The sequence below is a fragment of the Bombus terrestris genome, chromosome 3 (genome assembly GCF_910591885.1).
Source record: "Bombus terrestris chromosome 3, iyBomTerr1.2, whole genome shotgun sequence".
Classification (NCBI taxonomy): Eukaryota; Metazoa; Arthropoda; class Insecta; order Hymenoptera; family Apidae; genus Bombus; species Bombus terrestris.
This window is the reverse complement of record NC_063271.1, coordinates 14,084,573-14,098,853: the sequence shown is the minus strand read 5'-3', so window position 1 is coordinate 14,098,853 and position 14,281 is coordinate 14,084,573. Positions and strand designations below refer to the sequence as shown.

The 14,281-nt window shown below is 31.1% G+C and overlaps 1 protein-coding gene and 1 long non-coding RNA gene across 2 annotated transcripts; one reads left to right on the top strand and one right to left on the bottom strand.

Moving 5' to 3' along the window:
- Positions 1–946: 946 nt before the first annotated feature.
- Positions 947–2,274, bottom strand: LOC100631078 (abaecin). The gene is made up of 3 exons (XM_003394653.4): positions 2,126–2,274; positions 1,553–1,732; positions 947–1,119 (listed from the first exon to the last, which is right to left on the bottom strand). Exons 1-3 carry the CDS (start codon positions 2,189–2,191, stop codon positions 1,108–1,110), a joined length of 258 nt encoding a protein of 85 aa, XP_003394701.1. The 5' UTR covers positions 2,192–2,274; the 3' UTR covers positions 947–1,107.
- A 1,531-nt stretch (positions 2,275–3,805) lies between these two features.
- Positions 3,806–5,598, top strand: LOC110120327. The gene is made up of 3 exons (XR_002308955.2): positions 3,806–3,954; positions 4,232–4,338; positions 4,669–5,598. It is a non-coding gene; the product is annotated as an uncharacterized LOC110120327 (long non-coding RNA).
- Positions 5,599–14,281: the final 8,683 nt, after the last annotated feature.

Genomic DNA, 14,281 nt, shown 5'->3' with positions numbered 1-14,281 from the left:
AGGCATAGATTATATTATAATTCTTTTCGGCATGTTCCATTGGTCGAAATTATTTTCATTCGCATAGATTGAATAAATTATTGTTTGAAAAATCCATAAATTTGACTTAGAAATTTTCTTCAACGAATTATTTTAAACAGTAAAACATTGTCAACATAACTGTATCCTGCGTATTAGACTTTTATGAAAGTTTTCCAGAGTATTTTCTGTTTTCAAATGTTTGAATCGAAGACAACTTTCGTTCTGAAACTTTCTCTTTCAGCTGTCCTTTACACGGCACAGTTATGTTGGCAAAGAAACGAAAGACATTTTCAACAATTTCTAAATTAAGAATTAACAAAAACAATTCTTTGACAAAAAGTACTTTCATTGTTTATTCTTTACTATCTAATGTATTACATACAAACAGCAATACAGACTATGCATTAATATCTATTGGACATAGGGGTAAATGATATCATGCGTAATTGTACCCGTACTCAGCAAATCTTCAACATTGATTTATTCAGAAACGAAACCGCGTGCGAAAAAATGTCACTCTACATTTTCTAGTTATTTTTTCATGTAGATTCACACCCTTTTCGTTTGTACCAGCAGATCGATATCATCCCATACCTATGTATATCGTAATTTTCAATGAAAATAAAACTGCTGTATTTTATGCGTTTCTTTCTTATATTAAAATGACATATTCTGGGAGACGAATATTAAAAGCTACGAATATTTTCTATTTTCTATTATTACTTTTATTTAACAAATAAACACAAGTTTTCTATTAAAGGCAAATCCAAGGTAAAAATACTTTGTACCTCTCCATTTGATAATGTTAAACATGATCTGACGAAAAGAAAAGATGCGCGCACGTACTTCATTAACTTCGATTATTTCGTAAGGAAATATCAGTGATCAATTTAGTGTTAATTGAACATTTAATTTAAACACTATGTTTCAGGATAGTTTCTATTTATTGAAAATAAATCAGGATCATTTTAATCAGTGTATAACTTAATAACAATTTATAATTATAATAATTTGTTGGTACATTGTAGATATAATCTCTGATGATCTGTCGAGTTCAACTGTTTGAACGTTTCTTGATTTTTGTGATTAATGACCAGGCTGTAATAAAACAAATAATATATATATAATATCCGATAATGTTTAAATATTTTCGTAATAATTTTACAAACGTTAATAGTGTTCTTAAGATTGTTAAGATTTTCTATTTAGATGAAATTGAATATTACTGGAAATATTCTGTAAAAAGTATATTCGCCCCACAGTTTTCTAATTTATATAAATATGATGTTAAGCATTCTTAATTTCAAAGTCATGCATTAACATTTTGAGAAATTTTGAAATTTTTAATAAAAAAAATTATATACTACATAAACAACCTATATCTATATTCCGATTCTATGAAAGTGTGTATTCTCAGAGACTTTATACATATAACTCTTGAATATACTTCATAAGAATATTCCTTTTAAATAAGTTTTAGTCTAGTAAATACTTTTAAATATTTGTTGTTTAAATGTTAAGATATACGTACGTTTGGTAATGGGTATGGCCATTGAGTTTTTGGATTGAATGGTCCATGACCTGGAAAGGTTGGAAACGGTTTAGATTGTCCCGGTCGTGGCGGATTATATGGTACAAATGCAAGGATTCCACATATTGTGGCAAGCATTACGAAAATAAACATTACTGCCTTCATCTTGTATATGTTTTTCTGTAACATAGAAACAAATTATTTTAACAGTTAATTTAAATTACGAAATATTTAAATTAAGTCACAAGATACTTTAAATACAATCTGTTGTATTGTTTTCACTGTTTTAACTTGAACATAATAATCGTTAAATTAAAACTTAAGTTTTGATTGTAAGTACATTAATATTAACTTCCTTAGTACTAATTAATTTCTTTATTAAATTCTTCTTCAAAGAGCTCCTATTGTATAATATATTTCTAAAGTATACAAATCAAAGTGTGCAATATATATTGCTCATACATATGCATATAAAATTATTAGAAATGTAACTTTAAATGATTAAAATATTACTTACTAGTATTTACATTAATATAAATTCTATGAAACAATTAAATTGTATAATTAGCTTACCTCTCCACAACTTGTTCCTTCGCAACAGCTGAAGATACTTTCGGTGTTAGATGAATATTCTTGCATTTATATACAACTCTCATTGTGCAAGAACTCACAGGAATATACATATATTTATTCTGTGTTTCAAAGATAGATAATTAGCACAGTATGTGTGTACATTCTTATTTTGTCACAGGGGATTCCGTGTTCTTTCCGTATCGTTCATAAGCTGCAGAATATCAATGACACATAGTGACCTATGTTATCGTATTAACGATATATTTGTGTACTTCTTGCTGCGTTCACAGATACGGGAATCCCTGGAAAATACACTTTCCTCAACCGTCCATTTAATGATAAGTAATATGTCTGTACAAAAATGTAAGTGGCAAGATCAATATTTAGAGTTGACGAAATAGCATGAAACAAAGGATGTTATCTATTCTATTATCCTAAGCAGAAATTTTTTTTGTAGGATAACGAACAAAGAAAATTCGATTTTTTTTTATTATTTATTACAAAGCATATGATTTTCAAATTTCGAAAGAAATTAATACATTTGATTAACTAATTTGATATACAGGTTGTAGAATGCTTAATTAGATCACTTCAAATATCTCAATTATTTTTGATAATAAGAAGAATATCGGAGGAAAAAATATTTAGTTCGGATGGGGCAAATATTACGAAGAATAAAAATTTTTTCATACATAATATTTATTTTTTTCAATATACATATATCTGTTGTCATTTTTGTACTATTAGCGCTAAATAATATTAATATAGAACATATAATTGTTATAATTTTTACGAGATTAAACTTTGAAAAGTTTACTATATATCATCCTGTCTTTACACAAATTATTTAACTGTTGTTTTACCCTACAATTGGTAATGATAAATAATAAATAATTTATATAGGGCAATGCTAACAATGGATATAGGTTTGTTCTAGTTAAAATTAAAAGAAATCTTAGTGGAAAATATTTCTTTGTTTAATAAGTTTTCTCATATCTTATGATATGATCGTTTTCGAAACTCCGTTAGCATCCGTTGAGTATTTGCCATAAGTTTTTGAGTTTTATATCTTTTACTCTCAGAATGATTGTTATAAAAAACTTGAAATAGTTTCATTTAAAGAAAAGTATAAATATAGGAATAAACTTGCAGAAATCCTATCATAAGATGATAGAGAAAGCAAATTTTTCCAATAGGTACAATCTTTTCCTAATCTTATGAGTGTATAGTGTAACTATAGATTGTTTGAAGAAACTTACAATTAGTTGAATTATTTAGTTATTTATTTATTACAATTACCTAGAATTATCTTGTATATAAGTATGCTGTTTAAGTACCATACCTAAACAATAAAAAACGGTATCTAAATCTGAATGTTACAGTTTATGAACTGTATTGAATATCAATTATTTAATATGAATTTTTATGAATTCCAGTAAATTTATATAGACAATCTATAATTTGTCTGTACAGCTACATTTCACCTGTTTATTGTTGTTGAATATTTACTCAATTATATGATTTAAAGAATTTGTTACAAATTAATTTAAAATGTGAGTTCTTAATACAAGAGGTTAATGAGAAAGCACGCAAATTTTAATTATCTGTTTTGAAAGATAAAGTTTGTAGCGGTATAATTTCGGGTGTTGCAGGAAAAGGGGAGATCGGTAGAAACATGCGGGACTAAAACAGAATAGCAGTAGGCTCGATGCACTTGTAACGAAGAGTCGCGTCAAGTATCATTATACCATTTTTGCTGCCTTGACTTTTCAAGTTGCAATTAGGAACTGCAATAGTGAACATTGAGGGACACGAGTGAAAGACAGAAAGTAGGTAGATGTTTGTATCTATATTTTTCCGATTTTTGACACATGCAAGTTGTCTCTGATACCATTCCACGTTATCCATACTAACCCACTTGCATTTGTATTATTTTCCTGTATCTCAGTATATGTTAACTTCCTACTTCTTGTAATTATCGCGTTGTAACATAATATTAATATAATTCTTTATGACTATCTTTATTGTATGTATAAAATTAATTAGAATATCTTTCGTTCATAATTATTGTCTTCTGGCAATCATCAAATTGGTTTGTATTTTCAGAACTGCAAAGTGACACCGAAATAGGTGGTCCAGCTGTTGTCAGTCTGGTCTTCTCAAAGATCAAGAATGTTATGCAAACATAGATCTGGAAATTCCCGCCTTTGAAAGTAAGCACTTTTTGCTTGCATTGAAATTTTATGCGAATATCACGCATAACGCATATAATATATATATAATAATATAACATATATTAGCATTTATAGCATTTAAATAATATAGCATTTAAAATGGGTCTACAGCAAGAACAAGTAAAGGATGCTTTAATTGTTAACAAGTTGGTATAGTTTGTGTATTTAATAACGATGAATATAATGATAAAGTGTGACAGATTATTCAGTGATAAACAATGTCAACGTGTTCGTTCGACTTAGCGGTTTTATATACCCGACCTCTCGACGTGTGCTCTTAGAATCTTCAAAAAACTGCTTTGACCTTAGATCATTTCTTGGTCTTCTCGGGGAGGCGACCCCACTACGCTCGGATCACGCCACCATTCGCGCCTATCATCACATATGCCGCATTCTTTTGAAACAACAGACCGAAATCGACGTTTTTGGAAGTCGCTGCTTGGCGACAACTATGCGCTCGTCGATACATTGTATGCTGCTCGTCGGGTAGATAAGGTGATCCGCCAGCGACATTATAGGACCGCAAGCGACATCCAGAAACGCGACCCATACTAAAATCTCGCAGCGTAATAAAGCGTACACCTCCCTCTTTTTTTGATACTACATATATATGTATTATACATAAATATTATATTATGTTACCAATGAACGAATAGAAAATTTTATTTTCACAATAGTCAAGTAAAATTATATATATATCTATTGAACTTTCACAATTAGGCTTGTCCAACAAGTTTCATATAAATAGGTAGACTGCAGATATTTATGCAAATTTATATTTTTATGAATATAATTGATAGAGTATAGGACATGAAAAAAGATTTGTTTCATTTATTATATATAGTAACGTGCATTATGCTGGTTTTTATTCTTACGCGTTGTGTTCATTCTATGAATAGATTTTTTCCCTTAAAATTTCTCATAAATGCATAAAAATGCTCGGTCGATCGACAAGTCTAGGTAAGTTTGGGTATTATAGTTGTGTTTAGAAGTTTTTATGTATAACATTTTAATCTTCAAATTCATTAGCGTTTCTGTAAATGATAATAAATAATTCATAACAAAACTCATTTAAAATGACAATATGCTATAAATTATAACAATCATTCTGTCGGTATTAAAAGGCATTTCTTTATCAGCAAATTTTTCACTTGTATCATATCAAATAGATAAATATAGACGTATGTATAATAATGTATTTCTTCCTCATTCTTTCTTGTTTATCCTGGATATTTGTATAGAAAATTCGTGAGTCTACTAAAAAGTTTCCTGATTACTGATGGTTAACCAATATTATATGCAGCTACGTCAAACAAAATTCTAAAGCATTGACAATATTGCATGTGTATGTACATGCACGCGTGTTCGTTAACGATAACATTGCACTTGTTATCCGCCGAATTAACCTTGAGTAATTTATTTGCGAGGGATTGTAGCGGATGTTCTGACTGATAAACGATCAACGACGGAGAGGGAGGTCGTTCTCCGAACGAGAAGTTTTAGAACGTTTCTTGTCTCTGATTACTGAGACGAGACTCGCAAATGAGTAATCGAAATGATTCTGTTCGGCTGATAAAAGATGACTGTCTGTCTCTGACTGCTGACACGATGCGAACGATTTGAAAAAAACTTACACTCCCAGACTGATGATTATTACTCTACGACTCCTTGGGGAAAATTTTCACCTTTGAAAAGTTCGAACAAGAGTCGACGGATCGATTCGATCGATTTGCAAATGAGACTATTCTCTGCTACTGCCGGGAGTTATGAATGTTCAAACATTACTGGGCTAACTGATCGTTTCGGTTGATTAAACGATACTTTACTCTTCGACTGATGAGAGTGTTTTCGATTTGAGGGTTCAAACGAGATTGGCCTTACTAGATCCGATTAGATTTGAACAAGCTCCAAAAGTGGAAATCGCAAAAATATGCATGCTGATTGGTTTTTATCAAACGCAAGAAAAACTCAATTAACATATTCGCTAGGCATTACTCGTGAATGTTCGAAGCATACCCCTGGCGGTAAGAGGGTGAACATTACTAAGTCGAACATGAGACTTCGAATGAAAGGGTTGCGGAAATTCCTTGGAGTGGTCCTCGACCGATCGAAAAGTTATGTTTATGACACGTTCAGCTATTGAGAATATGATGGCCATAGAAAACGAAAAGCATTGTTACAATTATTGAAGAGAGATCGTTTTGAATGCTAATGTTCCTACTCAAAAATAGCTTTTTGTCTTCGAAAGCCTGTGTTATAAAATTATCCACTAAAATTCTCACATTTTTGTTCCTTTAAACCGAACAGCATGTACTAAATGACTATACTTAATTGTTCAATTACTTCACTTATAAAAACAACATAGATTGTTTCATAGTTACAAATTATACTTCTTACTCTGTTATCTCTACTAAAATATCATATTTATATATTATACTACTTGTAAACGCATACGAACAGATTATAAAACACAATCGACAATGGAGAAAACCTTGTTTTTAATAGATCCGTTTCTTCGAAGAACTAATAACAGAGTCTTTTCTACAGTCCGTTTAATAAGTCTTTGAAAGTTCATCTTGCTTTGAATTCGTAGGTTTCACAGAAAGATGAATGAGCTCGGACGAAAGACAAAGCTTAGGATAGATGGATCTACGGTTCTTAGAGGAGCTGTAAGTAAACTATAGAGTGTATAGCTGCGGGCATTTCCTGCAAGACGGAGGCTGAAATTAAAATCGTTCTGACTTAATTATGTCGCTTATCTTTCTGCAAAAATTTAAAAAATCCAGAGAGTTATGCTTTTACAATGCAATAAAAAGAATATCGATTACTTTCCAAGTAAGAAAATTGTTATACCGTATACATACATGTAAGTATATGGTATATCACGTGTATAATAGATTTTTATAAGGCTTCTCTACTCTTTTATACGCAATTAATTTTCCCTTAGAAGTTTCATATACGCAAGAAGACATACTAATTTAAATATTTTTGCAAAAATAATATTAGTGATGATATTAGTAATGACATTATCGATATTAGGATAAAAAAATGCTATAAATGTATATTTTTCCATAGAACTTTATCTCAATGTGAAATTTCCCATAATAGTTATTAATTAAAAATTTGTTATTAATTATGAATCAAAATATTTACTTTCAGTAACTTCAAAATTCACTTTTATTATAATATTTTTATTAATAATACTCTACTTTCTCTCTCTCTCCATATACATACATATATAATCGTAAAACATTTTACGTTTTTGATGGAACGTATAAAAATTGTTACTCCCAAGGGAGAAGTTCATGTGCATCCGATAACAATCAATCAAGGGAAACAAAAGAAGCGTTTACTCAACTGTAGCAACCCTTGTCTGCTTCGACAATAAAGGGGTGCCGCCAGATATGGGTGCAATATATTCATACAGTCACGTGCATTATTTTTACACATGAAAGAAATAAGCGTCTGTAACGGATCACGGTTAAAGCTTGAAAACGCCATGAACGAAATTCTTTTACAGAGCTTCAGGCTTTTGATAACTCCTTTTATTTACCATTCATTGAATGCCAGTTCAGATAGATGGATTACCTCGTACCCAACGAATCTATATTCAACTATATGATTGTCTTCATTTAATTATCATCTAGTCCTTATAACTGTTCCCTCTTTTCGCATCTGAAAATGTATTCATCGAATTTTTTTAAGGCACACTAAATGTTTTGAAGGCAACACTTAAAAGTGCCTCCGCTTTGTACATATAAACAATTGCAAGCACGAAATTTCAAAAAATGTACGTCGAACCTATACCCTTTCAAATTGCATTTTTAGCCCCTTTATAGAACAGCATATTGGTGAAGAAAAATCGAAGTAAAGGTTTTGTAATAAAATGTGATTTTATATTTTACTCCGATGCTGAAACATTTAATTTGTGGAAAATATAAGTTACAAGCCGTTATAATATTAGATTTCTGATTAAAGCTTTACGACATACTGTATGACGCGAGGCACCCGAATCTGCTATTCAAGTCAGCTGAAATTCTGTAAAACTATGTGAAACATTTATACTTTTTCGGCAGATCATTTATGACTTTGATAATTAACATGGTATCGAGGGCATTTTCTTCGATCGTTGTAAATTCTGTTTAATCATGAATAAACAAAAAGAAATTATTACATATTGAGTGAATTTATATTGAAACTTTTCTCGTAAAGTCCTTATTTTATAGTCATATTACGGAATAAAATGATACATTTTTCATATTTGTGTATTTCATATAATGGGAAGAAGAAAATATATACATATTTTGCATATCTTATATATTGAATCCTTCTTCCTCATCCACCGTCGGAATGAATATACTGAATTTCGCGTTTATATGATATATAACAAGAAAGTTAGAGAAAAAATGTAAACGTGAGCTGATGTTAGTCGGATAAAATGATAAGACGCATGGAATGTTTTTGTTTTTGAAATTATCTGTCAGTATTTTACCTAATGTACAGTTTGATGGTGTTTTAAAATCTTAGATCGATAGGACTATGTTATGTCTCAGACTGATGGGTTGGTCATGTGCAACGGTTCTGTGGCAGCTTTAATGCGAGTGTTCCGAACTATGGGTTTCGGCAGCGTTATGTTTATCGTCTTGGAATCTCTGTAACGATGCGTAGAGTTGACTATTGTTACATAGAATCGCATCTAGGACGGTAGATCTTGTTTATCCACACGATGAATGACATCGCGATCCAGCATCGTGATAATATAAAATAAACTACAGATTAATAGTTAAGATTAGATTAATAATAGTTAGTTTAGATTAATTTATAGTTAATTTAAATTAAGAATCTCAGATAGTTTATTTCAATAATATAGCTGCATAGTGTATCTTTTTTGTCTAATCACAATAATAAATTTCCTAATAACCATCAGTTGAGAAAGTGCGTGCATGGGAGCGAACAAATTGGTTGAGGCGAAACAAATTTAACAACGCGGAATTTAGAAGGTTCCATTAGGTCTTGTTTATGTCAAGAACGGTTTTTGAGAAATAGAACTTTAGCATTTCAAGCACCTGGGTGTCAACACTCAGATGTTACATGAGTAGTTTTAACTTTTTACATTACTCTCTTCGGAATTCAATAGTCGTGATTCTGTTTCCTTAGAGTTTCCAAATGGTCATGCGATAGCCAACCGAATGGTTTCGGCGACAAAACTCGTTCCTTCTGTACTCTAGAATATTCACAGATGTCTCAATAGCACCATCTTTTTGTACACTCTCGCATAGCACTAAGCCTCTGTCCCTCTTCCAAGGATACAATGCATAATGAAAGGAACGATACGAGGTTTCAAAAACCCGTAATCATCGCATTTTTATCAAAACTTGAAAAATCGTTTAAGAACTCGTTAGAATTGTATAGAATTTTGTAGTGCTCATTAGAATCCGTTAGAAGTCTACAGAATTTGTAAAACACATATTGCTCTTAAAAAAACTCTAACACACACACATACGCATGCAACATATAGCTTACTTAGAGTGAACATTTATTTTTTTTAATTACATGAAATATATCATTATGTAAAATATCCTATCATTTTGTTCTACACTGTATGTCAGAAGAGTTACACGATTTAATAATAATATTAATTACATTTATCTTATAATATAATCATTTATGAACTCTCAATTGATATCGAGCATACAAAGAATGATATTTTATAGTTTATATATATAGTTGTATATAAAACAACCCTTACGCATATCATTTGCATATATAACTCTTACAGATAATTTTATTTCTGAAATCATCATGCATCATCTGTAGGTTTACCTATAAAGGTTAATCTCTGTTTGTACGCATAACATGTCCGTGTCAAGTACATGCACGAAGAGGCATCTCGTGTAATATACGTTACAATTATAACGGCGCTGCTCAGTATCGCTATTTCATTTTAGTCCGTGTTGGAGATCAATATTAACGATGATATTGAATCTGGAAATTGGAGGTACCGTGTCGTCGGACAAACAAAATGAAATAAACAAAACTGCAGCGCCGGAACGCAGCCATGCGCCGCGCCGCATTTGTGGTGTTCTCGGATATGTCATATTATTTTATGTGTTTGCGATCAGCTACACGCGTAAATATTTTCGAAGGGTCAACCCGTTTGTTTCTCACCAGCTATTCGTAAAAGCGGAAGGGGGGTGGGCATTGGAGAAGAATATCGTTAGGAAACAATATTCAACTTAAATTTCGGAAAATGCGATGTTTTTGATGGCTCGATATGAAATACATGTTATTAGTTTTATAAAAATCTGTAAACATATTATCATAATGAATTGTATTCTTGGCAGCGTGTTAATCGAGAATAGTCGCTTTCTCTTCGTCTATTATTCTATAAATTTGCTAACAAAGATCTTCGATCGCAATTAATTGCGTCGGTGCGAACGAAATGTTTTTAAACATAACTTAAACATAAACTAGTTTTATGTATGTATTTACTTATGCAGTTGTGCATATGTTGTACTGTATTTTTATATTCATGATGTCAAGTGATAAAACTGACCAAGTAATAAAATAGTAATGTCTTATGAGAGTTCTAAAAACATTAATTTGATTAACGTTAGCTGTAAGAATCCAATTGGTTTAAGGCTCGTCAATTCACAACACAATACTAGCTACACTTTATTGTATAATATAATCAACAAAATAAAATAGATGTCGCTGAAATTCTTGTCCAAGGCACACTACGTTCTTTATTCAACTGCGTTTTATTTCCATATTATAATATTGGTAGTTATGTAAAATTATATGTATCATTTTACACGGTTTAAGAATTTTTGTTTTATGCAGTATTATTCGGTGTAATACTAACAAATTAATAATTTCTTTCAATTTTTGGAGAAACATAAAAGACAAAAAACGTTTCGTACTAATTTTAATAAAAATGAACAGCAAATTGTAGGTGGTATTTTTAGTCATAATTTCTATAATTTCAAAAAAGTGAAGTTGACAAATTGCAATACTTATCATATTAGGTAGTGGCTGACTAAATAAAATGTAATTTTCTAACGAAGAAGACTATTATTTTACATATCTATAACTTAGAAATACAGTAACATAGATGGCGAAATGGATTATTAATATCTAGACCTACATTTTCACATCCATATGAATGATAAATGTAAATACTAAAATATATTCACATTTTCTGCATAAAAAGATAAGAAAGTTTGACATCCTCAAAGAGCGATTTGCTAAAGCGTTTTGTGTCGAGGAAGGAGCGTCAGTCAACGAAGAAAACTGGAGAAGGAGTAGAGAATGATAGGAGAATGTAAGGGGGAACAGTGCATTTGACTTTCCTATCGGCGTCGAGTGCTCATAAGCGTTTAAATGATTCCCCATTTGTGAAACACTACTGACAGCTATTCAAGCGTATTTCTAAAACGAACTATTCTTGTACAAAAGCTCGACGGCCCCTTTACCCTATCTTTCCCCTTTAACGCTTTGTGATCTGTTTTAAAACCGACGCGACGTTAAAATATGGAGCAAAATTTTGTTGCATTCTCACTTGCTTTCGTTCCTATCATAATTACAAGAATGTCGCATATATTCCATAGAATTTTCATAAAAGTAATTTACTTAAATATAAAAACACATTGTTTATTATACATTTAAAACTCTAATCTCCATAGATTTGATTGTGATGCAACATGAGAATGTTTTTATTTTTATCTTATGTCTGTGATGTTGATATAACATAAGTTTCAAGAGTATATTATGGATTTATTGTAGAATATTCTTCTTTTAATGTTTATTATAAATTGCAATCATTTTTATTATATTTTATTATTTACATTTAAGTAGAAAAAAGATTTTAATGCGAAGTCGTATGCTAATTTCTTTCCATTTATCTAGTATTCTACAATTGAAAAGACGCAGCTTGAATTTCTGTTAATTGTGCAAGAAATGTTATCGTCGTAAAATATTCTCTGTCGAACTAATTACTTGTCCTTTTAACAATATTGCGCCCGTAATTAAAAGCAAACGTCAAGGATATAGCACTGCATTTGCATTAAGTTTGATGTTATATTGTTAACTCTGTCATGGGTGAAAACCAAAATACAATTTAATTACTATAACGTATCCATAATGATTACGTCACATAATATCGGTACATATACAAATTCACACACATAAACAATATTTTAATAACGCAATCAAATATTTCATCAAACCCTATGTAAATTAGCCTGTTCATAGTATATTTTCTTTTTCCCGTTTTCTTATAATAAATTAAATGAACGATACCGCAGAAATATTAATTTAAAGAAAATAAAGAGTAGTTTAAAGTAAGCTATAACTTCGAATAATATATCTGTACATGTTATTTGAATTTAATAAAATTCAATATGAATTGAAAAAAAATAACTTACAAACGAAATGTTGCATTAACGCCATTATTGGTCGTTACTGGATTAAAAAATGTTGAAAGGAGGAGCATCATGAAGGTCGTATGCATGCGCAAAACGTAGATATGTTTATCTCTACTTTGAGGGAATAAGATGATTGTAGTTTGGTTGGATAGTACTATAGGTCAGGTCATCGTACCACAAAGGCAGGTTTGTACGAGGTTGTAGAGGGTGTTGAAGCTAAAACAGGAGAAGCGCTACTGGAAGCAGAAGGATGGAAGGGGCAAGGGTCGAGTAGGATGGAGGCAGTGATGTAGAAGGAGGAAGAGGTAGAGTAGCAGAAGGACGAGGCTGGTAGCACCCGGTATAGGCACTATTCCGTTGAAAGCCTGTCCTTGCATTCCTTGGTAACCTCGTTATGTCACCCACTCAACTTAACCGCTAGATCGCGTATACTATGAGGGAAGCACGTTTCCGGAATCGGGATTACCGCTTCCATGTCTATAGGAAGTTACAGGATCATTTACTGTTGACAAGTAGGACCTCTGTTAACGGCCTGTATTACATTCAAAAACTATCTGATGGATTGGAGATTTAGGATACGAAAAAGCTTGTCAACAACAGGAGACTTTGGATGTATAAACTACAAATAAATTTCGTAACCTAGTCATACTTATAAATGGAATAGTTACATGCACAGGATGCGTGAAAAATAGATATCACGGCCTCTACTTCAACGGGATTCTATATATTTAAGACCTTTTTCTGCTTGCACGATTCATTACGGAGATCAAAGTCAAAGAAACCGGAGGTCGCAATTCAACCGTTCTTTTGAAAAATGATGCTATAAGTTTCCTGACTTCTACATTGACGTTATTTACAATATGTTTACATTTCGCAGTTAGGCAGATAGGAAATAACGTGATATTAAGTAAAAAAAAAAAAAAAAAAAAGGAAGGAAATTACTCTGTAGCACGTAAGACAGGGCATCTCAAATAGAATAAGGTTCCTAACATCATGATTTCAAATTATTCCAAAACTACTTACTGTATGAAAAATCTTTTAAAGACGCATCGAAGAGAACACGATTAATAGTATGTATTAATTCTTTTATAGGTAATCGCTTAGAGGATATATGAAAATTAACTATGTTTTTTTCGTAGAATAGCATTATTTTACGTGTTAATCGATCCGTCATATTATTCCCTATAAGTATATAAGTTACTCATGCCAAAAAACAATTAATTTGGGAGATATTTAAATAAACTGTGGTTTTAAAACAAACAACAAAAGTAATGAACATCTCCTGTTTCTTTGGCATTTTATAATAAAGCAAATTAATACTTTCCTGTATAGAATAACGAGAGGCATCGACCAAAGTATAGAGAAATGTGATTCTATTTAAAAACTGTATAGTTAATCTGCAAACAAATTAATATCATGTCGTGTCTCCTTTGGCAATGTTTAACTCCTGTTTGAAAGGTTTTTTCATACTAATGTTACAGTTGAAAATTAGCTTT

Coding starts and splice junctions, on each gene's coding strand:
- LOC100631078 (XM_003394653.4), bottom strand. CDS start 2,191: ATGCAAGAATATTCATCTAACACCGAAAGTATCTTCAGCTGTTGCGAA. Junction 1,733..2,125: donor AAGGAACAAGTTGTGGAGAG/GTAAGCTAATTA, acceptor TCTATGTTACAG/AAAAACATATACAAGATGAA.